General features: G+C 40.1%; 1 protein-coding gene across 4 annotated transcripts in view; it reads right to left on the bottom strand.

The window, feature by feature from the left end:
- The window catches only part of pitpnm3 (PITPNM family member 3), a 62,798-nt gene extending 38,104 nt beyond the window's left edge, over positions 1 to 24,694 (bottom strand). Inside the window, exons 1-4 of one of the 4 annotated variants that reach the window (XM_089013929.1) lie at positions 20,320 to 20,524; positions 13,296 to 13,391; positions 4,309 to 4,358; positions 2,279 to 2,383 (exon numbers count right to left, since the gene is read on the bottom strand). In XM_089013929.1, coding sequence (XP_088870055.1) covers positions 2,279 to 2,378 — 100 coding nt within the window. In that variant the 5' untranslated portion in view covers positions 2,379 to 2,383; positions 4,309 to 4,358; positions 13,296 to 13,391; positions 20,320 to 20,524. Of the gene's footprint in view, positions 1 to 2,278; positions 2,384 to 4,308; positions 4,359 to 13,295; positions 13,392 to 20,119; positions 20,181 to 20,319; positions 20,525 to 24,241 lie in introns of those variants that run through there. The other 3 variants (XM_089013926.1, XM_089013927.1, XM_089013928.1) reach the window with 3 other exon arrangements.
- Positions 24,695 to 27,339: the final 2,645 nt, after the last annotated feature.

Below are 27,339 nucleotides of genomic sequence, written 5' to 3'. Positions count from 1 at the left end.
GGTTTCTTACGCTACATTGAATGTTTATGTAGTCCTAAACCTCAATATTCTGTGGGTCCTGGAATTCAAGTGACAATGACAAAAATCCTGACACTGGAGTGGACACATTTTTGCATATGTTTGGCAGTGAATGAGTTAATTTGTTGTATGCTCTATATGTAATATGTGAAAGGGAATTAAACATTCAAATGCCTTCCCCAAATTCATAACAGCCCTCGAGAGGAAACCGTGACTGTACAATGTGGCCGGCGGCAAAAAGTGAGTTTGACACCCTTGCGCAAGACCTTCGTAACGCTTTTGGAGCAGCGAAATCAAAAGATGCTAACGTCTTAGGGAGAAAGTTCACATTTACAATTTTGTCATGTCGCGCCTCAGTTTGAAGGTCACTCCAACCAGAATGTGTACATACCAATAGGAGAAGGTGTGGAAAAAAAATAATTAAAGTGCCTCAATGTCCTTTTTCTGACTCAAGCACCCGGGAGAAAATGCCCCAAGGCGATTTGACGTTTAAGTGTGACAGAGGAGTCAAAACTTCTTGTATCTTGCACTCAGCATGCTAACTTTATGCAATCTCTTCTTGTCTGGAATTTACTTTGATAAATGCTTTCCAACAATTGTACGTTTGTGATCACAAAGCAACCTGACCTTTAGTTTGAGTGGGAGAACAGTTTCCGTGGTGGTCTGAAGACCTTGCGTGTATCGCATTCTATACACTAGGTGGAAATATTTCCTCTTTAGCGCAAGGAATTCATATAAGGTAACTCCGGGAACAACACTGACTCACTAACACCTTGTGAACAATTACATGTGATCATGAGGTGGTTCATGATGATGAAGTAGAAAATGTGAAAAATAGCTGGATTGACTGAATACTGCAATTTTTACCATTTTTTGAGAGCTCCGAGCTGCTATTGCGCTAGCAGCAGCGTTTGAAGCCCACAGACGGCGAGATCAAGAGGAAACGTGCTGTACGGTTCAAACAAATTGCATATTTTGCATGTCATCATCTGCTCTCCCCTCCTCATCACCCCCTCAACCCCACTGCACCCTCTCATGTTCATTTTTGACTCACTGTGGTCAAGATCCTTTTATTCGAAAGCACCAAAGAATCAGCTCGCTGCAGCAGACGAAGCTCTCTATTCTCATTTTGGTATTTCTTTTTTATTCACTTCCACTACTGCTTGTAGATATGAGACCAGTGACATTTGGAATATTGCTTGTGGTATTAAAATGAAATGCAAGGTGTGGGTGGTGGGGGGGGGTATTCTGCCATTTTGGCATTTTCAACAGCAAACCACAAACCTCAGAGTAAAGATAAGAAAACCTTTATTAGTCTCACAATGGAGAAACTCCCAACTAAAAAATTAAATCCAAATAGGTTAAAGCACATGGAAGTCTCATTTGTTTTTGTGGAAATATATAGACACCTGTGATTTAGATGAAACCGATATATGGTCTTCCTAGTCTATTCCTGGCAAGAAATATTGTTTTTAGAACAAATTTGTTGACTACTATTACAGTAGAATGTCATACAATAGTCAAGAACAAAAAAGATGTGATGTGATTGGGTAATGTCTTCAATGCAGTGAAGCAGCATGTGGCTTCTGATCTGGGGGCCACTTGACATTTTGTTTAAGTGTCACAGAAGTTGGATGGAGTATTAGAAAACTGTCTGTGTTCACCCTGTACAATGTCTCCTCTTTCCAGTAAGGAATGAATAAGATAAACATTTCTTGTTTTGGGGGTTTTGCAAGACATCGTCAACCATATATCGCGTGTATGTGTGTGTGTGTGTGTGTGTGTGTGTGTGTGTGTGTGTGTGTGTGTATATGTGTGTGTGTGCGCGTGCGTGTCTGCGTGTGCCCATGTGTGTGGGTGTTTTTACGTGTGAGTTTATATGGCTATTTTTGTGAGAACCACTATCATTTTATACCATACGTATAGTGAGGTCATTTTTGATAAATGTGGTCTTTTTGATCGCACGTGCGTGTGTGTGTGTGTGTGTGTGTGTGTGTGTGTGTGTGTGTGTGTGTGTGTGTGTGTGTGTGTGTGTGTGTGTGTGTGTTTGTATGTGTGAGTTTGTATGGCTATTTTTGTGAGAACCACTATGATGTTATACCATACGTAGTGATGACATTTTTAACAATGGAGGACTTTTGGTTGTGTGTGTGTGTGTGTGTGTGTGTGTGTGTGTGTGTGTGTGTGTGTGTGTGTGTGTGTGTGTGTGTGTGTGTGTGTGTGTGTGTGTGTGTGTGTGTGTGTGTGTGTGTGTGTGTACCATGAGATGGGTCCATGTGTCCCAGTGTCTCAATCTGCTCCACCAGGTCATTGGAGTTCCACTGACTCATGCCCAGGAGCATGGCACTTTTCCCCTCCATCACATCTGCATGGACACACACATACGCACACAGATATTAAGCCTACATATCCCGTATTTTCCCGTGTGTAAGGCGCACTGGAGTTTCAGGTGCATCCCCAATGAATGGTGTATTTTTGAACTTTTTTTAGATACAGGTAACACCCGACTTGCGACCGTGTTCCGTTCCGAACAAACGGTCCTAAGTCGAAATGGTCGTAAGTCGAAATCCATTCAAAATGTTCAATAGAGACTCGTAGGCTAAATGACATGCAAACTCCTCCTCTCTGGTGCCATCACATGGTCGATAGCTGTGCGAGAGTGAGATGCTGGCTGTTTGACAAAAATTGTCCTACGCGTTGCCGGCCTGCTAGCGCGTTGCGGTGCTAGGCGTAGAATTAAAAATGTAAAAAATAGGGTCTGGAGGTCATGGTCGTTAGTACGGCTGGTCGCAAGTCGAGCTGGTCGTAAGTCGGATGTTACGTGTATAAGGCGCACTGGATTATAAAGCACATCTTCAACGAATGAAAAACATTTTTCAAATATATTGAATACAAATATCAAAAGTGATTCCAAATATAAGGCACATCACATTATAAAGGGCTATAGTAGAGGCTGGGATGAGGCAACTTCTTCTAAAGGGGGAAATGTAGTCAGTGGCTGCTGACAGTAGTTGCAAGACCTGTTGTGTCTCAATATTACTTCACATATAAGGCGCAGCTGCATATAAGGCGCAGGGTTATCGTTTGAAGAAAATAAAGGTGAGCCTTATACAGACGCTTCCCTACTTATGAACATCCGGGTTACGAACAACGGTGCATATTTTTGTCGTAATCTGTCCAGTATTCTTTCCAGTTGTACATGTACATCTCTTTATAGAGCATATATTTTATTAAATGTTTACTTTTCAGTACAAACCAATACAGATTACTTATACAAGCCTTAAAGGACGACCGGCACCATTTTTCTTGTTTCCTAACTGACATCAGAAAAACATCTAAAATACCCAAAACACGCAGGCTGATATTTTTAGTCAAATGCAAAACACCAATAAAAATGACTTAAAGTGTCCCAAAACTGCCACAAAATGTGCTTGGAACTGGGCAGATTCAGAAAGTCCCGCCCCCTTGTTGGTGACATCACTATTGGTCACACATTGCCTTGCTCCAGAATCAAAACAATGGTTTCAGAGAGTTCAGATTCAGAGAAGTTGCTTACTAGTTACTCATCCAGTTATGAATATGATTCAAATAGTTCTGAAGAGGAATGCATAAATGTATGCAATCGATTAAAGAAGTCCTTCCGTATCAATTCCAGCCGTCTGGACTCCAATGTAGCGCCCAGAAAATGCACAAAATGGCACACAAGCTCCGCTGGAAATGGGCTGATTTGTCCGCTGGCAATTTCTGTAAACTTACACCTTCTTTATTCGTGTTACCGCAATTGGCTGCGACACACAACGTTGTGTTTTCAGATCAAAAAAAGAGTACCCAAAATGCATTATGTGTCACTTTCTCGGTCACTGGCGTTCCCTCCGTGACGTCACGTAGGTCATCGTCATCAACTCGAAAACAAGACTTCCTGAATATTCAACGCAAGTCTTAAAACGTAAAATGCGCTCAGTAGAAGTCATTTGAAGTGATTTTACAAATTATGGACGCAACTTGGTGCTTGGTGGACGCAATAGGTGTTAGTTGTCCTTTAAACATACAGCAAAGTCTCGTTATATCGATATTGGTTATATCGATAGTACTGCTTATTACGATACTATTTCTATGAACGCAAGGAGAAAATTTACATGCCGCAGGATCGGATATATCGATAGTCCGGTTTTATCGATATTTTTTCCGACTCCCGAGAATATCGATATAACGAGACTTTACTGTACTTATATCAACCATACACATGCAAATACAATGCAATGAAGCAACTTAAGAACAAATTCCACTCACGAATGACCGTCCGGAACGTATCTTGTTCGGAGGTGGGGACCGTCTGTACACTGGAAAATACGGTAATAAAAAAATATAACTAGGATCACATCTGTATAGACTTTATTTGATTACCAGTACTGCTTTGTGGTTTGGAAAACTTCATGTTGGTTGTTGACTTAAGCAGAGTGAGATTAGGCATTGTGATGTCAATATTTTGCCCATCCCATTTTGTCATATTTGCCGTCATTGCTGTTTTATTGCGAATACAGTAATTAAAGTCTGTTTTTTTTTTAAAAAAAAAGGGTGAGGGGGTGGACACAATTGGATGTCACTGAAAGGATTCTGGTCAGACTGATCTGGAAAAGATATGAGGTGAAACAACTCCATAGAGGCCCTGGTATAGAGATTTCTTTATTGACCAAACCGTGTGGGTTTGAGGTGTCTTCATGCAGACTTTGATCTGATTAAATTGACTATTACAATATTTTAACTGACATTGTGAAGCACCAAATTGCTTTTAACTGTGGCTTCATTGCTTCCTGGTCCTTCTGGAAGGGGGATTCACCCATTTGATGATCCTTATCCTTATTGTGCTCGGGGTCAAAAATCAGGAGATGTCATTCCTATTTGTCAAGTGTGAGCCTGTGAATTCCTTTTAGACTTTTCTTTGATTGATGAGATGTAGAAATAAATTTGACTTGAATAAAAACGGTGGAATATAATTGAAGTGGCCCTGATTGCAAGTAGTGAGTGGATTCCACGAATCACAAACGTGAAGCACTTCCCAGAATCAATGTTTATAAAATTAATCGTTTTTCCACGATTCACAAGAAACCAAGAATAGTTTTACAATCGGACAGTAAAAAGGTTGTGATTAATAGTGGAAATTCAAAAGGTTCAGACCACATGAAAGCAACTCTAATTTTTTCCAGCAAGTCCTACTGAGTTGGCAGTTCAGCCTAGATGAAGAGCACCCCCCGCGGCGGCGGCTAAAAGCAAAAAACTGTGCCGCAAGGCGTCAGGCCGTCACGGTCAATGAAAGCTGAGACTCAATTGGATACTTGTGAAGCTTACGGCACAAGGACAAGTGGTCCAAGTGGGTTTTTTTTTTTTGTCAGCACGCTCCGGATGAGTCATGAAATGGTGGTGGGAAAGCAGAAGGCGGCAGAAAAATGACAGATTTTCTAATTTCTCACTCTTCCTCCCACATACGCCGGCGTGATGTCCGTTTGGATTGTGAGGCAAGGGTTCAAGTGGTCACGGTTTATAAGGAGCTATTGGATCGGGATTTGGTCAGTGGGCGAATGCGAAGCAAATGCACTTCACTCAATTTTTTGGATGGTGGTGGGGGTTTAGAGGAGAGAGGGGGAAAGTTGGAATGCACCCCACATTATGGACTCCTCCTGACGGATACAGGGTGCCTCAATGCGGCTGTCAACAGACTTGGGATCTACATGATGGATTAAATGATGGATTTTTGTCCATTGTGTGGACTTTGATCGATATAAACTTGTTTGTGGGCTCTCTGGAGTCTTGAAAGATGGACGACTTGGCAGTGGCTGCAATTACTTCAGACTCAATAAGTTTTCCGGCAAGATGGTGAGAGAAAGCAAATGCAAAGCAAGCCAAGTTTTCCACAAAATAGTAACAATTAGTTCTAAGTGCCCCAATTTCTACGGTTTTTATGCTCATGAAGGCACTGTGCTCTTGTTTAAGGACAAGGACATCTGATGCCGTCGAGGCACTTTAAGCCAAATAATGAACAAAATAAAAAAACAGCCGCACGTAAAAAAGAAAAAAAAAACTCATAAGGAGGTGGTGGTGACTGCCAACTCACAAACAGACACTCAATTATAGACCAACAGACTGCAGCTTCTGGCATCTATCACTGAGACACTCACCTAAATTGCCGGCCCGCTGACTCATCAGAGTATAGAGAATATAGAGGCGCTAAACGTACTTCAGTGTCTGTAACGACTTTCCGGTGTATAAGGTGCACCGGAGTATAAGGCACATCCCCAATGAATGGTGTGTTTTCAAACTTTTTCCATCTATCAGGCGCACCGGATTATAAGGCGCACCTTCAATGAATGAAAAAGGTTTTCCAAATATAATATTTAAATAAAGTTTTCCAAATATAATTAATATTGCATTATAAGGCGGGTTATGCACGACTTCTTTTACAGGAAGAAATGGAATCGGTGACTGCTGACAGTAGTTGCGAGACCTGTTGCGGCTCAATATTACTTCACATAAAAGGCGCACCTGCATATAAGGCGCAGGGTCATCTTTTAAAGAAAATTGAGGCTTTTGGATGTGCCTTATACACCGGAAAATACAGTAATTGTGCACTACCAGGGCCATTTTATACAATGGTTCCACTTCTAACTTCGGCTCATTTGATTAAATCACATTTAAGGGGTTGAACTACAACCTTTTGCAAATAGCTCAAACAACAAAGGACAAAGAACAACAATGGATGACTTATTTTTGATATTGGAGGCCTTGAGACTTTTTCTTGCATTTTTTTTCTTCTTGGGCGAATTCACCCCAGGAGTGCCTTCTTGTATATTTTGGGAAACCGAGACTTTTCCCACACCGCCTGTCATGATAAATAATCCAATTGGAGGTTTATTAAAGTACCACCGGTTGGAATTGGTCAAAAATTGCTTCTTTTACCACACTGCTTCTTCATTTCTGGAAAGAGGACGTTGATATGTTTTAAACCGTCTTGGCATGAAGACAATCTCGACAGATTTAGACATTGAGTTGATTGATGAAGCTGCTGTCTATTTTTTTTCATTGCAGGGAGACTGTCACAGCCTTGGTAATGAAAGACAAAAGGGTGAAAATGCTCTCAAGTGGCGGTGAGGAGCGAGGAAGTTGACGACTACCTTGCTTCCTCATAGCAAGCTGCCATCAGAGATTGAAGGATTGGTAAAAAAAAAATAGAGTAAAAATTGAAGACATCCTTCAAGCTGTCAGCTCACAGGGAGCGAGTATGGAGGAAGGGAGGGAAAGGGAGGGAGGGGGTTGCTGATTGTTAAACGACCTGGAAAATTTCTAGTAAATTCATTGATCTGTTCTGGCGGGCGCGGGTTGAAATTATGCGACAGCCTTTGTTTAGCATTGTTCCACATCTGATGACGCACAATCAGATGAGATGGGAAGATTCTCTTGTAATGTGTGAAGGTTACAAAGAAATGGCAATGAGACAGGAGAAGGGCCTCATTGCCTCAATACATTATACATTACGGAGAACAACTGTTAGCTTTAGGATTTGAATAAGCTTGTGAATGCCACTGGTCACAGATGTATTATTTTTGACAGTTTTTCCCATACTTGCCTTTTTGTGAAAACAGCCATATTTTGTTCATCAATGACCTACAGAATGCAGTACGACATGAGGTCAAGCGACTTGCTCAACCGCACTAAACACGTTGAAATCACAAAGCTTACTATAGAATGTGGGCAATGAACCCCATGCTGCTTTACCAACATCAAAGGTAACATTGCTGTATTATATGAATTTTAAAAAATCCTCACCATTATGGAAGCAGATCAGACGTATCATTTGCATCTTGTGCGTTTTCTTCAATATCATGATCTCGACTAGAGCTTTTTTACTTCCTGGTTTCAATTACTAGAAAGGCAAAAAGTATTCAACAAATAAAAATGTCTTGTATCATGACACTTGACCAGCTCCGGATTTATTTTGGTTTGAAAACTGTAAGCATAGAAGTGTGGTGTACATGAACACTTGCTTTTGAACAGTACTGTATAGGGCGGGACTGCTTCAAATAGCAGTTAAAAAATAAAAAATAAACACTATTAACTCATTCACTGCCATTCAGGAATTTGTTTGGGAATTGAAAATATGACGTACAGCGCCATTCCGGAAATTGTTCTGGTTTTGCTTTTTTTCACACTTGGGTGCCGATGAAGTGCTGGCCATGGCCTCTGGCAATGTTTTTTTTTCTCTTTCACAAGGGGGAAGCATTTCCCTTTTCCATGTTAGCGCTTTGTTCCAGCTTTAGCTGTTGTTAAAGCACTATATAAACCAATATGTTTGCATTGTATTGTATTGCAGTTTGGACAGCCGCCCCCATTTCAAGGTCATATAAGTCCAGACCCATATCATTTACGAATTAGCTTTTTTCTGATGAAGGAAGAAAGTCAAAGATTTATAACGCTATCTTGAATGTTTATGTAGTACTAAAACTCAATATTCTGTGGGTCCTGCAATTTGAGTGAAAATGACAAAAACCCTGGCACTGGAGTTGACACAAGTTTGCATATCGTCTGGCAGTGAATGAGTTAAAAAAACAAAAACAAAAAAATATTGTACTGTTTATTAGCAAAGCCTGCAAAGAAATGATAAAAGTAACAACGGTATAATTATTCATTTAACACATAAATAATATTAGCTATTACACGAGCCTAAATTACACGTGGGGACAAACACACCACACATGGATAAACAAATCCACACTAGCACTTTACACAAAAGGTATCAAGTCATTCTGCTCAGCCTTTGGCATCCTCTCATGATGACAAGTGTGAGCGAATCGAAGAAGAAATGTAACGAAAGACCAAAAACTCAACCTTTTTCCACTTTTCGAGACTAACAAATGAGTATTCCAGCAAATAAGATGGATAACAAAAACAAATGAGACCATCTGTTAGCGGACAATTTTGTAGCATTCACAATAAAGAGACTGAGCAATAGACACATTGTCAGCATTCCAGCATCCAAAGCTGTCCTAATGCTTCACACACTCGAGTTGCTCCATTGTCGTATTAGTTCTTGATGATTTCACAGTACACTTGCGTCGACATCCACTTTAGCGGGCCACTTGTGTAGAGAGTCATTTCAATGATGTAACATCTTCCTTGATAGAGTCGCGATACCCATGATGGAGTCCAACTGTCATTACGCAACTGCTACCGCAGATAAAGGGGTGCTTTGAGTCTCTCCATTACGCTTATGGCAGCCGTAAAAATAGTATTCCAATGGCTTTTGCTCGACTTTCAACACAACAGCAGCTTGCATGTCCTCAAAAATTGCTTGCTCAATGATTTTACGGTTAAGTTGGCCACTCGGGAGCGGTAATTACCTTTTACCCTACAGCCATATTTTTTCATTATTTGGAATGTATATCACAAGTAGAGCTACTACGAAAAAGCTCACGATAACTTAATACGATCCATATGTAGAACAAACGAAAGTGAGAAAAGAATGCCTTTCAATGAGGAATAAAGCAAAAAAAGTGACAGGATGCGTCTGTATGTCTTCACAAACACAATTTCTACAAGGCTTGGAACATTTTGTTCAATAACGACTCTCCCTTCAACTTCTCTTTCAGTGTTTAGAAGGTACATGGTGCACAAATGAGTTGTTTGCAAACGCTTGCAGGGAAAGGCTCTTGGCTAACCTTCACTCTGGGTATGGAGTGCAAAGGGAAAAAAATCACTGACTGCCTACCTTGGATTTTTGAATTATAATAAAAATGGAGAAAAAAGGCAGCCATTGTATATGCTGCTTTTCTGGACACTCAACGCTTCACAGTGGATACATTATTCATGCGCTCATATATTCATACTGTGATGGTGCTAAATTAGGTTCTGCCTTGAGGCAGAATGACGGAATTGTAGCTGCCGCGATGTGTCGGCGAGTCCTCCGACCACTGCCAAACATTCACAACAAACGTGAAGAAAAATGTGAGTGACACGAGAGGCTGGGCGGACGAAATATCTTTCCCAAGAACACAGAAACCAAAATAAGAGTGGGACAGAGCAGGATTCGATCACAGAGAACCCACATGATGTTGCCGTCACATTGCTTTGTTTACAATACTATACATATTAATTAACGTAGCGCTTTAACAACAGCTGAAGTTGTAACAATGTGGTCACATGGAAAACAATTCTATATACAGGAAATAAAGCAGTCACAAAGATAGTAAAAAGCACCAGGTAATAAAACTAAAATCAAGTCGCAGTCATGCTGAGTCATGGTCATAATGCTGTGTTTTGCTTTTGTTTATTTGGGTTTTCAGGATTTTGTGTTTTGGTTTAGCTTTTCCATTGTGCTTTTGTAAGCGTTTCCAGAAATATATTTTTGTTCAGCATAGCCTACTTCTCTTGCCTGCCAGTGGTTTTTTTGGTCCTCCAGCATGGCACAAATATCACAGAACGATCCGTCCAAAAATGGACCCCGCGGGACTAGAGTAGGAGTGATCCCGTTTTCATCATGTCATTAGCTTTTTTTTCCTGTTAAAAGGACTGCCCAGTCAGCCATTCATGGTCAGATCTTAGTGCTACAGTCATGTTTTTGTTTTGTTTTTGTTGTGACTTTTAGTCTTCAATCACAGCACAAACGTGACATTGTCAGCATTTTTAATGTGACTACTCAAAATAAACAATAATGGTTCTGGGGGTTGGAAAAAAAAATAACGTTTTTACTTGTTTTGCATTTTATGATGAATCATCATATTTTGTAGCCAGGTACAGCCTGCATACAAAAAAAAAGAAATTTGTCACACTTTAGTGTTCTATATGTGGTTCAAATTCAGTTACATTCAAAATCTCTAATAAAGACAGAGAGATAGAGAGACCGATAGAGAGAGAGATATAGACAGAGATGGACAGAGAGATAGACACAGAGAGAGACAGATAGCTATCCAGATAGCTCTCAAAAGAGATAGACAGAGAGACAGGAGAGGCAGACAGAGACAAAGAGACAGACAGAGACAGATAGCAATCCAGATAGCTAGCCAGATAGCTAGCCAGATAGCTAGCTAGATAGCTAGCCAGGTGGATAGCCAGATAGCGAGATAGCTAAATAGCTAGATAAACAATGGTGAAAATTACCCAAAAGTGCCCAATCAAAATGATAGAATTCCTTCATGTGTCTTGTCTGACATGACTTCAAGAGACTTTCTGTCATGATTGGTTGGCGACCAACGGGGGGCGCTGTCGGCCCCGCCTGCACCTGCACAGGTGCTGGTCGTCCCGATCAGATTGGCGACCAGCGGGTAGCGACGTCAGCCCTGCCGGCAGCCTCGCAGGTGCTGGTCGTTATAATCAATGACACTTAAAAGGACACCTGGCACGATCATCCGGTGCCGATTCATTGTTTGTTTGCTGCTTGTTTGCTGCATGCATTGTGTATGTGTTTGTTTAACCTTGGCGGGCTTTTACACTTGGTTTTCTTTTGCTACTTTGTATTTTTTCCATTTAGATCATTTTGATGTTTTACATTTTGTTACTGCTGACCTTTATTTTAATACAATTTGTCAAACAACCTCCTGCTCCCTCCTGCCTGCTTTTTGGGATCCGAACCCGCCATCACCACCTCGCAAAAACGTGACACTTTCTTAATGTCTGTTGATGATCAATATGGATATGAAATGTTTTTAAAATGGCTTTCGAGGAATTATTTTTTCCTCAAAATATGTGCTTCAAATCTGATAGTAAACAGAGAAACTTCCCAGAGGAGCTTATCTTTGAAGCAATGTGAGAAATTGCATCAATCTTCCAAAAATGGTCATTTCAAACCCAAATCCCCTTTTCCAGGTCTAGTATGTGTGGTTAAAATTTGATGTCGCTCACACAAAATCTCAAGGACAAATTTGCTTTCAAAGGACCACTTGAAATGGCCACTTTGAACCAAAATGGCACACTGGCTGTGCATTTTCAGTTTTAACTTTGAGAGATTTCTTTTTGCGGGGCTGTTTACCAGAGTTCATGCTGCGAGGTGAAATTGGCTCTGGGGGGGGGCTGAATTTCCCTCAAAGGTAGGAGGTGAGAATGTAATTTATTTGGCCTCACAATCAGATTGAATAAGACATGACGCTGTTCCAGATTGTCTGCTCGCATTCATTTGTCTGGCTCTGCTGTTGACTGTATTCTTGGTTGGCGGCAGCTTCACGCAGCCACCAGCAGCATCTTCATCAGCTGCTCCGTGAGATACAATTTCAATATTTGTCCGAACGCAGTGAGGCGTCAGCTCATTCTTGTGGCGTGCTCTAATTGGATTTTGTATCTGTTCCTGCGCAGTATAGAAGAAGTTAAGGGGCGTTTCATTTGCTCGACGTGCCGTTTGTTGCTACGCATACTATTTATACGGCTGAGTCGGGCTAATATTTGATCTTGACGGGCTGGCCACCCCAGGGCCTCACTTCCGTAACTGCCAATTCAATCTCTACAATGTCGATGGGCGCAAGTCCCTGACAAATTCAGCGTATTGCTAATCTGAATTTGATGGCAACCAATTGCATAATGACGCGCATTGACAGAGAGAGCGTGCGAGGAAATCCACCGCATGGAAATTACATTTGTGTGTGTTTGCCGTCTCAAAGCAAATGTTCGTACAATGCAGTGTGAACATTGTGCAGCGTTGCATGCTCCGTGCTCGCGGGCGGAAAGACAGGAAGGCAGCCACGTTGGTTTTCAAACGTCCATTTTGAGTGTTGGTAATTTTTCTGTGTCTTTTCAAAACATATTCTAGTGAGCCCCTGAAGGCAGCTTGTCTGCGCAACAAGACATTTTTCTCCCACATTTCAAAAACATGTATGACAGGTTTATAGAACACTCCAAATTGTCCCGAGGTGTTGGTGTGAGTGTGGATGATTATTCGTATTTGGTTGCCCTACGATTGGCTGGCAACCAGTTGTGGTTGCACCCCGCCTACAGCCCGATGACAGCTGGGATTGGCTCCAGCACAACCGTAACCCCCAGTCAGGATAAAACGCCTCAGATAATGACGGCTGGATCAACATATTCTGTAGTTAACTATGGAAAGATTAAACATGAACGGAATACAGGCCCTTTAATCGATGGGATTTGGATACCAGGAAGCACCAACTCTCCCCACTGCTTGATTTCACAGTTATTCATTTCTGCTATTTTTAAAGCTACATATATTTTCGGCACACAGTTCATACAAAAACAAAGAAATAAAAAGCCAAAGACAGTGGCATGAAATAAAGAGGAACGCTAACCTCGGGCGTCGAAGAATTCTTCATCGGAGCTGTCCACAGATTCTTGTGCAATATTCTGCAGGCACCAGTGGGTGGCGCTGTGCTTGCGTGACGAACCTTTAGGTTCACACAAACACAAACAGAAAAAATAGACCATTTAATATCTCAATACAAACATTACAACAACATTGATATAACAATATTATTCTTCATCCTATGCAAAAAAAAGAGTTATTTTACAGCAGACTGAGTCACTTAGCTGTGAGATTCTTCTTCGTGTAAGTGATATGTTTGTATTATACTGCCCCTGGTGGCCAAGAAATGCACGACACCAAGGTGATAAAGTCAATGAGTATTTTAGTTTAAAATCATGAAGAACAAACTGTTTAATTCACAACATTCTATTTAAATATTGCGTGTTTTTATGAATTATTATGGTTTACTATTTTTCTTCTTAAAATGTGTCTTGGGCTGCTCGTTGGACTCTCTCGGAGGAAGTGGGTTACAGATGGACGCTAGCTAAACTAAAAGCTATGATGGACAGCCCCTCCTACCCCGTCCTGCCTACCCTGACAGCACTGGGTAGCTCCTTCAGCCAGATATTATTACACCAGGCACTGCAAGAAGTAGAGGTACCGCTGCTCATTCCTACCGACTGCTGTCGGGCTCCTTAATAATCACATGTGGAGGGAAAAAAACCTAAACAGCACAGCCACTTTATGTTGATGCAATACATCTACATACATCAATATGCCTTTTCTTTGACACTTGCACGATGTATAGTTTTTTTATGAAACATTTTTGCACAGTTACAGTATACACCTCAGTCTTCTGACATTTTTATTATGCTTAGAATATCTTGTTTTTTATCCTTTCAAACCCCCACGCCCATCCCCTTTCAAATTGCTGCTGTGGATTGCAAATTTCCCCATTGTGGGATGATTAAAGCCTTTCTGATTATGATTCTGATTAGACTGCAGTTGTTTTATTTTTAGGGGGGGCACTAAAAATTCCCCATTGAACTAAATGGCTTTTCCATTCATTTCAATGGGGAAATATGGTTGGACAGAAAAAGGGTTTGCGTATCAGATATAGATTTATGATACAGCATGTCATCAATTTTGTTGTTTCATATATTTTTTTTACTTAGTGTGGCTGACTTTACAGCAGCTCCTGCATTTGTTTTTCTACTTCTTTCTTTCTTAACTTTACTGCTGTTAAATGTAAATTTCTCCACTGCGAGACTATTAAAGGCCAATCCAATGCAATTCAATCATGATAGCTGCATCTATGAAAGAGCGCTTTACAGAAAGGTTAACATTCAGTGCGGGTTACAAGTGAGAGCAATTAAAATTGTCGGGATTGTAAATAGATGAAATGAAATCAATGTTCAGCACTGGCGCTCGTGATGTTTCTCTTTTATGACTACCCTTTGTGTGTACTTCCAAAAGGAAAAGCTTGAATGACACGTGACATTTGGGATGACGATGGTAACAATGGCCCCAAAATAACACACGATGGGTGTTTTCTATTGATTGCCTGCAGCATGTGCGTGCACTGGATACAATAAAACAGTTCAGTAAACGCCTGGAAACTCATTCTGCTTTCAAATGAAAAGACGGATGCACGAAACATTCAATCTCTCAGCTGGTTGCAGAATTTTTGCATCATCTCAAATCTTGCATGGGGGAAAAAGGAATTACATTTTTATGAGGAAGAGGTTAAAATTCGCTTTTAATAAAGTCTGGTGAATTTGTATTTCAATAAATGCATTTGTGTTCAATCTTGTAAAAAAATATTTTTTTGCTTGGGTAAAATGTATTTCGCTCCATTCATTACAATTTGTAAAATTTCAATTTGCCTAATCTAATGTTTCGCAGATTACATAATAAAAACAAATTTACTCTTGTGAAATTGCAACTTAAATGAGGAAAGGCAGAAAAAAAGAGAAATTGTCAACTATATATCATTACAACTTTTCTCATTTTTATTATTTTCTCATAGAGAGCTCTAATATTCTCCTCAACATAGTTCAAATGAAATGGATTCTATTACCTTTTTCCGCCTCAGAGACAATTTTTTTTTCACTTGTTATAATACAAATTGTTTCCCCTCAAAAATCCACATGTTGTTGTGATATTACGAAGAAATTTCAGATGGAACTTTATTTGAGTAAAACTTGTTTTCCTTAATATATAGAATTTTGGACAATTCAATTCATTGTCTGAGGCAAGCAAGAGATATTTGTGAGATACCTGAAAAAAAAATTACGGTAACCTAAAAGCTTGTAAAGATCGTTAAGTTACCCTATTGACCCCAATCCACCTAAATTGGTTTAGTTTTGTTTACCGTATATTTTGGATTATACGTCTGATGGAGAATAATAATTTATCATGTTTAAAAGTGTCGTGCTTTGCTGACCAACTAAACAATGGGCCTACAGTCAAAGCGCAGATGGCCACAGTAAATCTGAGTGAAACAGACACGGCAAGGCGAACTGTCGTCTCCATCTAGATTCTAGAAGGTCCGGCCTTGCACAGAATTTAGGGCTTTAGATACTCCTTTTTCACCAAAGTTATTTACGGCTTAAACATCCTGCACAAGCGCCAGATTACAAACTTATCAGTTCTTGGAAAAGACAACCAATTAAAATGTCTTATGTTTTACTGCTTGCAGCTGTTGGTGCTCAGAACGCCCAGAGGCGTGGCATTATAATCAAGAAAACTATGTTTACTAATATATCACTGTAATTTACATATACTCTCAATAAATAGCTTGGCAGAGGGGCGCAGAATTCAGACGTATGTCATCTGATGACTGCGTCTCCTGCCGGCAGTGGGGACAATCTTTCTGGTTCTGAGTCTCTGTCCACGGTGTCTGACTGTCATATCTCTGACAACGTCGCTCCGGATTATAGGTCGCACCAGCCAAATAATGCATAATTAAGAAGAAAAAAAACATATATAGGTCGCACTGGAGGATAAATCGCATTTTTGGGGAAAATGTATTTGATAAAATCCAACACTAAACAACATACATGTTATCTTGAAAAGCAATTTAAAATAAATTAATTAAATTAAAATAAAATAGAGAACATCAGGCTCCATTTCACTTTTTTTTTTCCAATATAACACCCCAGCTCTCGCTCTACGCAACTCCGATGGACACACCTCCTTTTTGGTAACCCAGAACAGTCTTTTACAAGAGTTATTCAGATAACTGTAGCACAAACAACATGCTAACAAGTTTACCAAACTATCAGGTTTCACTCCAAAACACCAAATCCAAGGAAATCTTCATCCTCTGTGTCACTTTTAAATAACTCCCCCCACTCGGCAGGTAGACAAGGCGCCACTTCCTCTTCTCTGCGCTCTTGCGGTTTAATGTGAAAATAACATGTGAAATGATATACAGTAATAAAAAAAAGCATATATAAGTCGCTCCGATTTATAAATCGCACCCCCGACCAAACTATGAAAAATACTGCAATTTATAATCCGAAAAATATGGTATTATTTTTTACATTTATTTTATTGTATTTGTTATTTCATTAATTTTCTTCTTATATGGCACAGTGAACAGAACATTGCATATGCGGAAGTGCAAGAATTGTAAAAGGTTTTATTGAGATGGTTATGTGATGTATGTTCTGTTTTGATGTTCAATGTACTTAAATATGTGACCAAGTTTTTCCTTTTCTAACTGTTTAAAAAAATAAAAAGTATAATAACAAAAAAAAAATACACATTGAATTTTGGAAGAATTGTATCTGGGCTTGTTGCACAATTTCCCGTGTTCATTTCCTTGAAGGAGTCCCTTGGCAGAAGACTTTGAAAGCAGCACAGACAGAGCTGACTTGGATGATGATGCTCACATTGGTGAGTCGCTATAACTTGCTATTAATAGCTCACTTTCCAATTCAATCAAAAATCATGGCACAATCAATTGCTGCAGTTGATGAGAGACAGCGATCGCATTCATCTGCCCCTCCCAAAAAGTCAAATGAGTTGCACACACACAGCATCACACACGCTATAACGTGACCGCAACTAGCGTGCACGATACCGCAATTAGACTGGAGAAAATCCATCCTCACTGCGGCAGCGGGTGACAGGCTCGTTCATGGTGTTTGTCGCTTGAATTTGCCTCAGTACCAACAGCCCACAGTTGGGTTGCGTTTGCTGTTTTTGCATTTGTTGTGGCTTTGTCACTTTTGATAGCACGTAAATTCAGGAGTTACTTCACTGAAGGTCGCAGCAGGACTTGGTTGCCGATTGTTTTGTTCTCGCTTGTTTACTTAAGGACCTCCAAGCGGGAACAAAAAGATCTGATTCTGATTATTCTTGGTATTTTCTCTTTTCACATGGTTTGTCCACATGTTCATCTGCCATTTTCTGACAAGTGTTGGCTCTTGTGCCTCTTCTTGTATTCAGCTCGTCTTGCTTTTTGCCCTCTTTTCTCTCCTTGTTTATCCAAGTTGGATTGGATTGGATTGGATTTGCCTTTATTAGTCTCACAGTGGAGAAATTTACATTTCAATATAATATAATAATAATAATTGCAATAGGAGGTAGTCATTGATTTTTGTCTGTATGCCTTTAGTCCCTGCTTTTTACAGCCGTTTGTTGTTGATACTTTTTGCTCTTTTACTTTTATCTCATTCACTGCCAGACTGCTTCAGCTGTTGTTGACTCATTCACTGCCAGACGTGCAAAAATGTGGCCATTCCAGTGCCGGAGTTTTTGTCATTTTCACTCAAATTCCAGGACCCAAAGAATATTGACTTTTAGGACTACATACAGTAAACATTCAATGCAGTGTAAGAAACCTTAGACATTTTTCTTTCATCAGAAAAAAGTTAATTCCTAATTTATATGGGTCTGGGGTTATATGATCTTGAAATGGGGGCAGCTGTACAAAATACAATAAATACATATTGATTTATATAGCGCTTTAACAGCAGTCGAAGCTGTAACAAAGCGCTAACATGGACGAAAGGCAAATGCTGCCCCCTCATGGAAGGGAAAAACATTGCCAGATGTCTGACCAACGCTTTATAAGGACCCCCGGAAGAAAAAAAAACAAAACAAATTCGGGAATGGCGTTCCACGTCACACTTTTGACTTCTCGAATAAATTCGGAAATGGCAGCGATTGAGATAATAAGCATTTTATAACCAAAACTATTATTGGGGACAAAAACTAACAAAAACAAAGCAAATAAAATGTTGGGATGAGAAAAAGGGGAAAAAAATAAAACATGACAAAAAGTGTTGAGAAAAAAAACCAACTAATCAGAAGTACTTGTGACATTCATAAAACTAGCTTACAGCTATTGTAGTGACAACTAATTATTTGTATTTTTGTCAATCAATTTCTTTCCTTATCTACACCATGATTCAAAGTTCAGTCCCAAAAGTGTTTTTGTTCTTTTCTTCTTGTTGATTCCTTTTGTTAGATTTTAAGTGATTCATTTTCTCCTAGTTTAACCCCAACGAAGTACCAACATGAGTTGATGTTGCCGTCTTTTTGATCTGTTTTCTCTTCCTCAGTCCCCTTGAGACAAGAAAGATTACTGAAACTACCTCACTAAGCTACTTAGCAGAATGGGTGAACTACAGGACGAATACCAATATTGCATTTGCATTCACATACCTGTCAACCTTGGCTAACAGCTGCCCTTATAAATGATTAAAATTCCCGTATAAAAGTTGTAGTATGCCGTACATTATTTGAAATGATAAAAAAACGCTAACACAAGTGGAAATGCATCGATGAAAAGGATGAAAAGGTTTCTTCAGCCGTCATCTGTACTTCTTTGAAGGTGTCGGACGTTTCGCTTCTTATCCAAGAAACTTCGTCAGCAAACTAAAGTCTTATTTTTTCGGACTCCCTTGAATATCGATATAACGAGACTTTACTGTATATATATATATATAGGTCCCTGCTCTCAGGTTTCTTGGATAAGAAGCGAAACTTCCGACACCTGCAAAGAAGTACAGATGACGGCTGAAGAAACCTTTTCATCGATGGACCACTCCTGTACGACTGAGAGCTTACACGGAAGTGGAAATGCAGTTTACCGCGCATGCGCACATTATGCTTTCGTAATCGATCTCGATTGCAAGACAAATGCCAGACTTCAAACACGGAAACGGAAATACAAAATCAAACGAAAACAATGTGACGCGCATGCGTATATCATGCTTCATCGACAAGGACTCGATAACCGCAGAAGTTAATGCCTGATAGAGGATAACTTTTGCTGGTATACCGTGGACACCGTGACAATATTAGTAATTAATGAACATATTGTCGTTTGCTACCAGTGACTGAGACGATCCGGATTAGAGCCGAAATGGGTAAAACAAGATCGGACTTATTAAAATCGTTTTTTTTTTATCCTATAAAAGTTTTTATACGGCATACACAATTCAAAATGATGAAAAAAAAACTTATAAAATACGAGGAAAGCGTATAAATTGGCAGGTATGCGATTCATTCAGGCACAATTTTCTGAAGTACTATGTAAAAAAAAAGAGCTCTCAATCAAAAGAGAAAAAAAAACGACACGCTGGCCCCTTGATTCTCCACAAGATTCACAGATTGGATTCACATTAGTCAGCTGAATGTATTGAAACTCCTCTCGCCGCTTAGCACCTTTTCACCCCATGCATCCACCGACCCAGTCATCCATCAATCCATTCCATCATGCAGCCATCAAACATTTGACCCTTTCCGCGATCCAACCTTGCACCATCAATCCATTCCACCATCCAATCCCACCATAATCCAGCCCGTAGATCTTTATGCCCATCCACCTATTAATCATCAACTCTGACTTACTCATGCATCCATCAGGAAAAAAGGAAATACCAGTGTGACACTCCCCTGCTATCGCCTTGACCTGAAACATTAGCGAGCAGAACGGGGCCCCCGCTATCACATCCATTCATTAAATTCCAATTATTTTTGTGCACAAATATGATCATCAACGGAAGGCATTAGCTCATTGGAAGCTGCCTGTTGAACAGGACAATGCATACCTGCATAAAACGGCGAGACAGCAAGAAGCAACGTCTAGCTGGAAGTGGCGCTTTCGCATTCATAACACAGACGGGAGGGACGGTGGTTTTATAGGTGCTGCTATTTTTAGCCAGCCGCATAACACTATAACAAGTCCATGCCCGATTATTCAATTGGGAGGAAAAATCAAAAGGAAAAGTTCCAGATTGATGGCATTTCATTTAATACCAGAAATATACAACGCTCAGAGGGGCTATTACTCACACCATTAAGTAGAAGTGAGAGGGAGGAGGAGTCGCACCGATGACAGAGATGACTGAGAGCAAATTGGAAAGAAAAGCTAATCTTGTTTGTTGTTGGCAGACATATTGACTAAACAAATGAGATATGGCCTCGGGAGAAGCGACTCAGTGCTGATCAGTCACCTAAAAGGATAAGCAGGTCGACTTTGTTTTCACATAATGACATTAACCTGTTAAAAGCAGGTTTTAATTTAATGTACCAGTGTGTGAAAGAGTGAAAGCCGAGCTTTTCATTTTCATCCAAATGCTGCCAAAAGTGACTGATTTTATTATGGAAACCACTGAACTCATTGTCGGCCGTAACAGCGATTGTTCTGATATTTAGAAGAAGAAAAAAAACTATGAGTCATATTGCCCATGCAGAAAAACAAGCAAACGTATAATAAACAGTACAATATATTTTGTAGTTTTGTTTTTTTAACTCATTCACTGCCAGACAATGTGCAAAACTGTTCACTCCAGTGCCAAGGTTTTTGTCATTTTCACTCAAATTCCAGGACCCACAAAATATTGAGTTTTAGGACTACATAAACATTCACTGCAGTGTAAGAAACCATAGACTCTCTTCTTTTATCAGAAAAGAAGAGTGACTTCTTAAATTATATGGGTCTGGAGTTACATGAGCTTGAAATTAGGGCAGCTGTCCAAAATACAATGCAATACACTACATACAGTACATACTGGTTTAAATAGTGCTTTAACTCATTCACTGCCCTTCACAAATTTATTCGGGAATTGAAAATATGATGTAAAGCGACTTTCCCGAATTTGTTTGGGTTTTGTGTTTTTCTTGTTTGGGTGCCGATAAAGCGCTGGCCAAGGCCTCTGGCAATGCATTTCCCTTTTTTTGCAGTTTCAGCTGTTGTTAAAGCGCTATGTAAACCAATATATTGCATTGTATTTTGGACAGCCATCCTCATTTCAAGCTCATATAACTCCAGACTGGTATCATTTTTTTCTGCTGAAAGAAGAGTCTAACGTTTCTAACGCTGCATTGAATGTTTATGTAGTCCTCAACTTCAATATTCTGTGGGTCCTGGAATTCAAGTGACAATGGCAAAAACCCTGGTACTGGAGTGGAGACATTTTTGCACATGTCTGGCAGTGAATGAGTCAACAACAGATGAAGCTGGAACAAAGTGCTAACATGGAAAAAAGGGAAATATTGTCCCCTCGCGGAAGGGAAAAACATTGCCAGATGTCTAGCCCGCACTTTATCGGCACCCCCAGGAAAAACAAAACAATACCCGAACAAATTCGGGAACTGTGCTCTATCAGTCCATCCCAGCAGCGAGTAATAAGATAGAGGTATTATCTGGACCCTGCGCTCTTGCCTTGTGAAAAAAAGGTCAGAGCGCAAATGTCAACTGGGGAAACGTGGGCGGGGGACACACACATACACACACAGATACAGCCTCGCCACGGGACCCTGAAGCACCACATATCAATATATTTGATGCAATGACAACAATGAGGATAAATCGAAGAACGGTAGACAGCCAGCGTTTGGCCACTTTTGTGATAAAAAGCCACAAACTGTAATGGACATTTTTCTATGAGCAAGCTCCAACCAAAAAAACCTCCACACCACACAATAAGAATATAAATGGGGGAGGGGGGAAAGAGGTTTTCTCCATTTCATCAAAAACCTCCTCAGGGTGAGATCTAGGCCAGTTTCGTTGAACTTAAGGCCATTTATGAGGGTGGCTTGACAGGTTGTATGTACCTTCTGCCATCTGGTGGAAGAGCATATAATTGTTGCGCCTGTCACTAAACGATGCTGGCATGAATAGATGAAAAAAGATAAACTCACTTGGAGTAAAATAATGACTCAGTTGAAGTTCTAATTTTAAACCCAACCCCAGATTTGAAATTTGCATTTTGCCTGGATACCATTCTTCAAAATCACGATTGGAACTTTAAAGACTAACCCTGGTTTGAGACCCAGTTCGAAATGTTAACTTTCACCAAGTTTCACCAGTTGCACAGGTGTTGTTCGTCCTCATCAGTGGCAGTTGAAAGGACTCCCATCACGACCATTCGGGGTTGGGTCATTGCATTGTACTGCAGTGAAATGTATTGCACTATATGTGTTTGCTGCACCCTGTCAGGGTTGTTTCATCTTGGCAGATTTTTACTCATGGTTTTCTTTTATACTTTGTACTTTTCTGTTCAGATGACTTTGATGTTTTAGATTTTGTTCCTGCTGACTTTATTTTAATACAATGTGTCAAATACATCCTGATGCTCTCTCCTGTCTACTTTTTTGGGATCCACAACCACCATCACCATCTTGCAAACGGTGACAGTTTGAAACCATAATTTAAGAGCCTAACCATGTCTTGCAACCCAAAAACACTGTTTAAGATTTAAATGTTTCAAAATTTTAGACGTTATTGAACCCCTACTAACGTTGTGTTAAAAAAAACATAACATGAAACCCTCATTTGAAACTCTAAATCTGGCAGGAAACCATAATTTAGAGGGCTAATCTTTGCTTAAAACCGTACGCAGGTTTCAGATCCTAATTTGAAAACCGAAACTCATTGTCATTCTCTTGAAACTTTCATGCTGTCTCAAATCAATTTTAAACTCTAATCTCGCCTTCACAGCTAAAATGCCTTCAAACCTTAACATTGTCTTAGAACCTTGCCTTAAAATGTTACGCTAATTTGAAACAGTAGCCCTTGTTTAAAACCCGACCACAGATGGAGGAAATACTAAATTAAAAATTGTATAGAACCCTAATTTAAAACATAAATGTTTGCTTGAATCTCAAACCTTGCCTTTAAACCGTATCACCATCTTGATACCTGAACATTGCCTTTATACCTTAACTCGAACAGTTGCTGAAATGTATGAAAGTTCAATTTGAAACCCTCGTTTGAATTCCATATCATTTTGAAACCCCCATTTGAATTCCATAAACTGGCCCCCAAGCACTAATTTGAAACCCCCAATATTGCCTTTAACCCTAATTTAAAGCCTTAACATTGGTTTAGATGCCTGTGTTAAAACCATAACACTACTATTAAACACCAAACTGCTGTGAATATTGAACCCTTAATTTTGCCCTTAAATGTGAATTCAAATATTGATTCACACCTTAATCTGAATCAAAACTCATACCTTTAAACCCGAATTTGAAAACCTAACCCGGTCTTGAAGATTTGACCTTAGTCTAGAGAAAGATTTAAAACAATATTAATAACCGCACTACTTTTAAAGCCTGATAGTGTCGAACCCCAATTCAAACATTGTGTTATAACATCTAAAAACATTAATTTGAAATTCCTAACCTTGCCCTGATTTAAAACCCCAATGCCACTTGCAAACCACAACCTTGATATGAAGCTACAACCTAACCCTGAAACCTTAATTTGAAACATTAACCCTGCCTTAGAAATCGAAATTGTGCTTCACCTCTGGATGACAATGTTACTTGTAACACCAAAGGAAATAAATTAATTCGACTTGAATCAAATCAGATGAACTGAAATGTATCCAGTGTACTCTGTTTGACCACTTCTCCTCATCCAACCTTCAATTATCTCGCATTTGAGCAGAACACCCAGCGAGCTGTTCACATTCCAGCAGATTGGGGCACACAGGGCGGGCATGCATGCAGATGTTCGCTTACCTCTTCCTCTCGCCTCCCAAGACATGCCGTGCTCCTTCTCTCCACTCCACTCGTCAATCACTAAAAACGAAGAGGACGAGAGATGCGCAGCGCTCCCCCCCCAAAAAAAAAAACCGTTCCGGGAGCACACCGACTCGATGTTGACGCCGCAGCCGCCTGATACGCCTCCACACGCGGCGATAAGATGCCGCGCTTGTCGCTCCGCATCCACCTGTGTCAAGCGAACGTTCACCCGCCCCCGCCCGCACCCGCTTCAACCGCAGCCGCCGCGCATACTTTGGGGAGGGTTTGTTATCTCTGTGCAGACTTGGCTCACATCGCCACCCAGCAGATCTTATTCTTCTTATTCCACCCCCTTTCCACCACCGCGTTTTTACTCCAGAAGAAAAGGAATCGAGAACGAGTCTGGAGCAACAATGTGCGCCCGTCCGAGTCGGCTGAAGGGCGTTCTCCCCCCTCCCCCAGGCGGTCACCAATAACTAAAACTGGCACGACGAAACAAACAAACCGCGGTTTCATTTCGATGCTGAGGGGCTCCTTTCTAATTTACGTCAATCAAGTTGTAGCCTATCACGTGCGTTCATGAAGCTCATGGAACATTGGCGACTATGCGTGTCCCTCAGTCACCACATGGGCCAGCTATCTTCAAGCTTATCTCTGTATCCACTAGTCTTGATAGCAAAACAACTCTTGGATTAGAGGTCTCATATTCATTTTGTTTGTTTGAATCTGGTGTGTGCAACACTGCAACAGGGAGAGATGGAAAACATGCAGGTGGGCAGCCCTCAAGGACGGGAATTTGACACCTGTGATTTGTTTGAGGGATGAGCTCCTGGCCAAGTGGAAATTGTATTTAATAAAATCTCAAACATCAAATTCATTAGAACAAAAAGGTCCAAAGTAACAAACAAAACGATGACTAAAACATGACTGAAAACAAAGCAAACCAGAGAAGACGAAACAAACCTGACAAGAGGAAACAAACAATGACCCGACACTTAATGGTTGTGCCGCGAGTCCTTTTTACTGCCACTGATTAACTCATTCACTGCCAGATGTGCAAAAATGTGTCCACTCTAGTGCCAGGGTTTTTGTCATTGTCACTCAAATTCCAGGACCCACAGAATATGGAGTTTTAGGACTACATAACATTCAATACAGAGTTAGAAACCTTAGACTATCTTCTTTCATCAGAAAAAAAGTTAATTCCTAAATTCTATGAGTCTGAATATATATGAACCTGAAATGAGGGTGACTGTCCAAAATACAATGCAATACATACATATTGGTTTATATAGGGCTTTAACAACCGCTGAAGCTGGAACAAAGATCAAACATGGAAAAAAGTGAAATGCTGTCCCTTTGTGGAAAAGAAAAAAAAACATTGCCAGAGGCCATGGCCAGCACTTTATCGGCATGCAAGCATGAAAAACTAAAACCCGAACACATTCGGGCTGTATGTCATTTTCAATTTCCCGAATAAATTTGTGAATGGCAGTGAATGAGTTAAAACGACCAACAACAGTGCAGCTGCAGGCGGCGCCCTACAGTGCCACCCGCTGGTCGCAAACCAAAACGTGACACCAATGGTCACGAGCTGTGGGTCATGACCGAAAGAACAAGGTCCCCGATACAAGCAGCCAATGAGCAACTCTAATATCAATCAATGCTTTTACATTAAAGCATTTTTTTATTAATCTTTTTTGCTAGAGTGAAAGTGACATATAGAAGAAAAGAGTTATTGGATATCTGTCCATTGTTGTGATTAATGTGCAACTTGGTTGGATATGAAGACTTATTGCTGTCCACTGATGTGACTGATTGATATTCAACAAAACTGTTTTGGAGTTTGCAGTCCATCTAAGTCATTAAAATAACATTAAGTCTGTTGTTTGTCTCTTGTATTTTCTAGGGGGGTAGTCATGGAGCAGATGACTGGCCTGAAATCCAGCAGTGATCCGCCCTAATCTGACACAACACTTTATGGCTACTGCTGCTTTTGACCCACATGAGCTGTAATATGAGAGTCCAAACCCTCAATACCACCACTGGTATACGTCAATGTGAATTTATACCCGTATCTCCTATTTTATGACCTGTCTCATTTCATCACCAGGAAGGAGAAGCTATGGGGGAAAAAGGGTGAACTGAGAAACACTCCATTACAAACGCAAGTATGTACAAACTCAAGCTGGGAAAACACATCAAACTATTTTTCAGCAATTTTAGCCATTTTTGTGTCTCCTTCAGAAATTATATGTTGATGTTTGAGCGACATATACCGTATTTTCCGGTATATAAGTCGCGCCCAAAAGCCTTCATTTTCTTGACAGTTGACCCTGAGCCCTATCAGCAGGTGCGCCTTATATGTGAAGTAATATTGAGCCACAATAGGTCTCGCAACTCCTATCAGCAGCCAGAAACCATTTTCCCCCTGTAGAAGAAGTAGCGCGTAACCTCAGCCTCTGCTATAGCACCTAATAATGTGGTGTGTCTTATATTTGAAGAGGTTTTATATATTTATATTATCTTTCATTCAAGGTGCGCCTGATAGTCCGGTGTATATGGAAAAAGCTTGAAAATACACCAATCATTGGGGTGCACCTTTCACACCGGAAAATACAGTGTGTCTCCTTCAGAAATTATTTGTCAAAATTTGAGCCACATATACTCGAAAATAGACTACTCTAAATTACACTAATTAATTGGCTGGCAACCGGTTCAGGTCTTTAGTCCATTCGAAGAGAGCTGGGATGGACTACAACATGCCGCTGACCCTTGTGATCAGAAAATGGATGGAACGATGGATGCAATTTTATTCTTTAAAAAAAAAAAAAAAAAAATATATATATATATATATATATATATATATATATATATATATATATTATTTGCTTTGTGTTAAATAATTAGTCCTTATGATACAACATATACAATAGAAAAAGTCTGTTTGTGGAACCAACTGCAAAATACTTAGGCTAATTTAATTAAGTCTACAGTATCTTGAGGTGTATTGTCTCCACATACTCAGCTTTCTAATAGACTGCTACCGCTTTTCTGCAATGTGGAGATATGAAGTATTCATTCGCAAATAATTT

The sequence above is a fragment of the Hippocampus bargibanti genome, linkage group LG14 (assembly GCF_051943395.1).
Source record: "Hippocampus bargibanti isolate YZ-2025 linkage group LG14, ASM5194339v1, whole genome shotgun sequence".
Classification (NCBI taxonomy): Eukaryota; Metazoa; Chordata; class Actinopteri; order Syngnathiformes; family Syngnathidae; genus Hippocampus; species Hippocampus bargibanti.
Note: the sequence above shows the minus strand (reverse complement) of the source record. Positions and strands in the feature narration are given on the sequence as shown.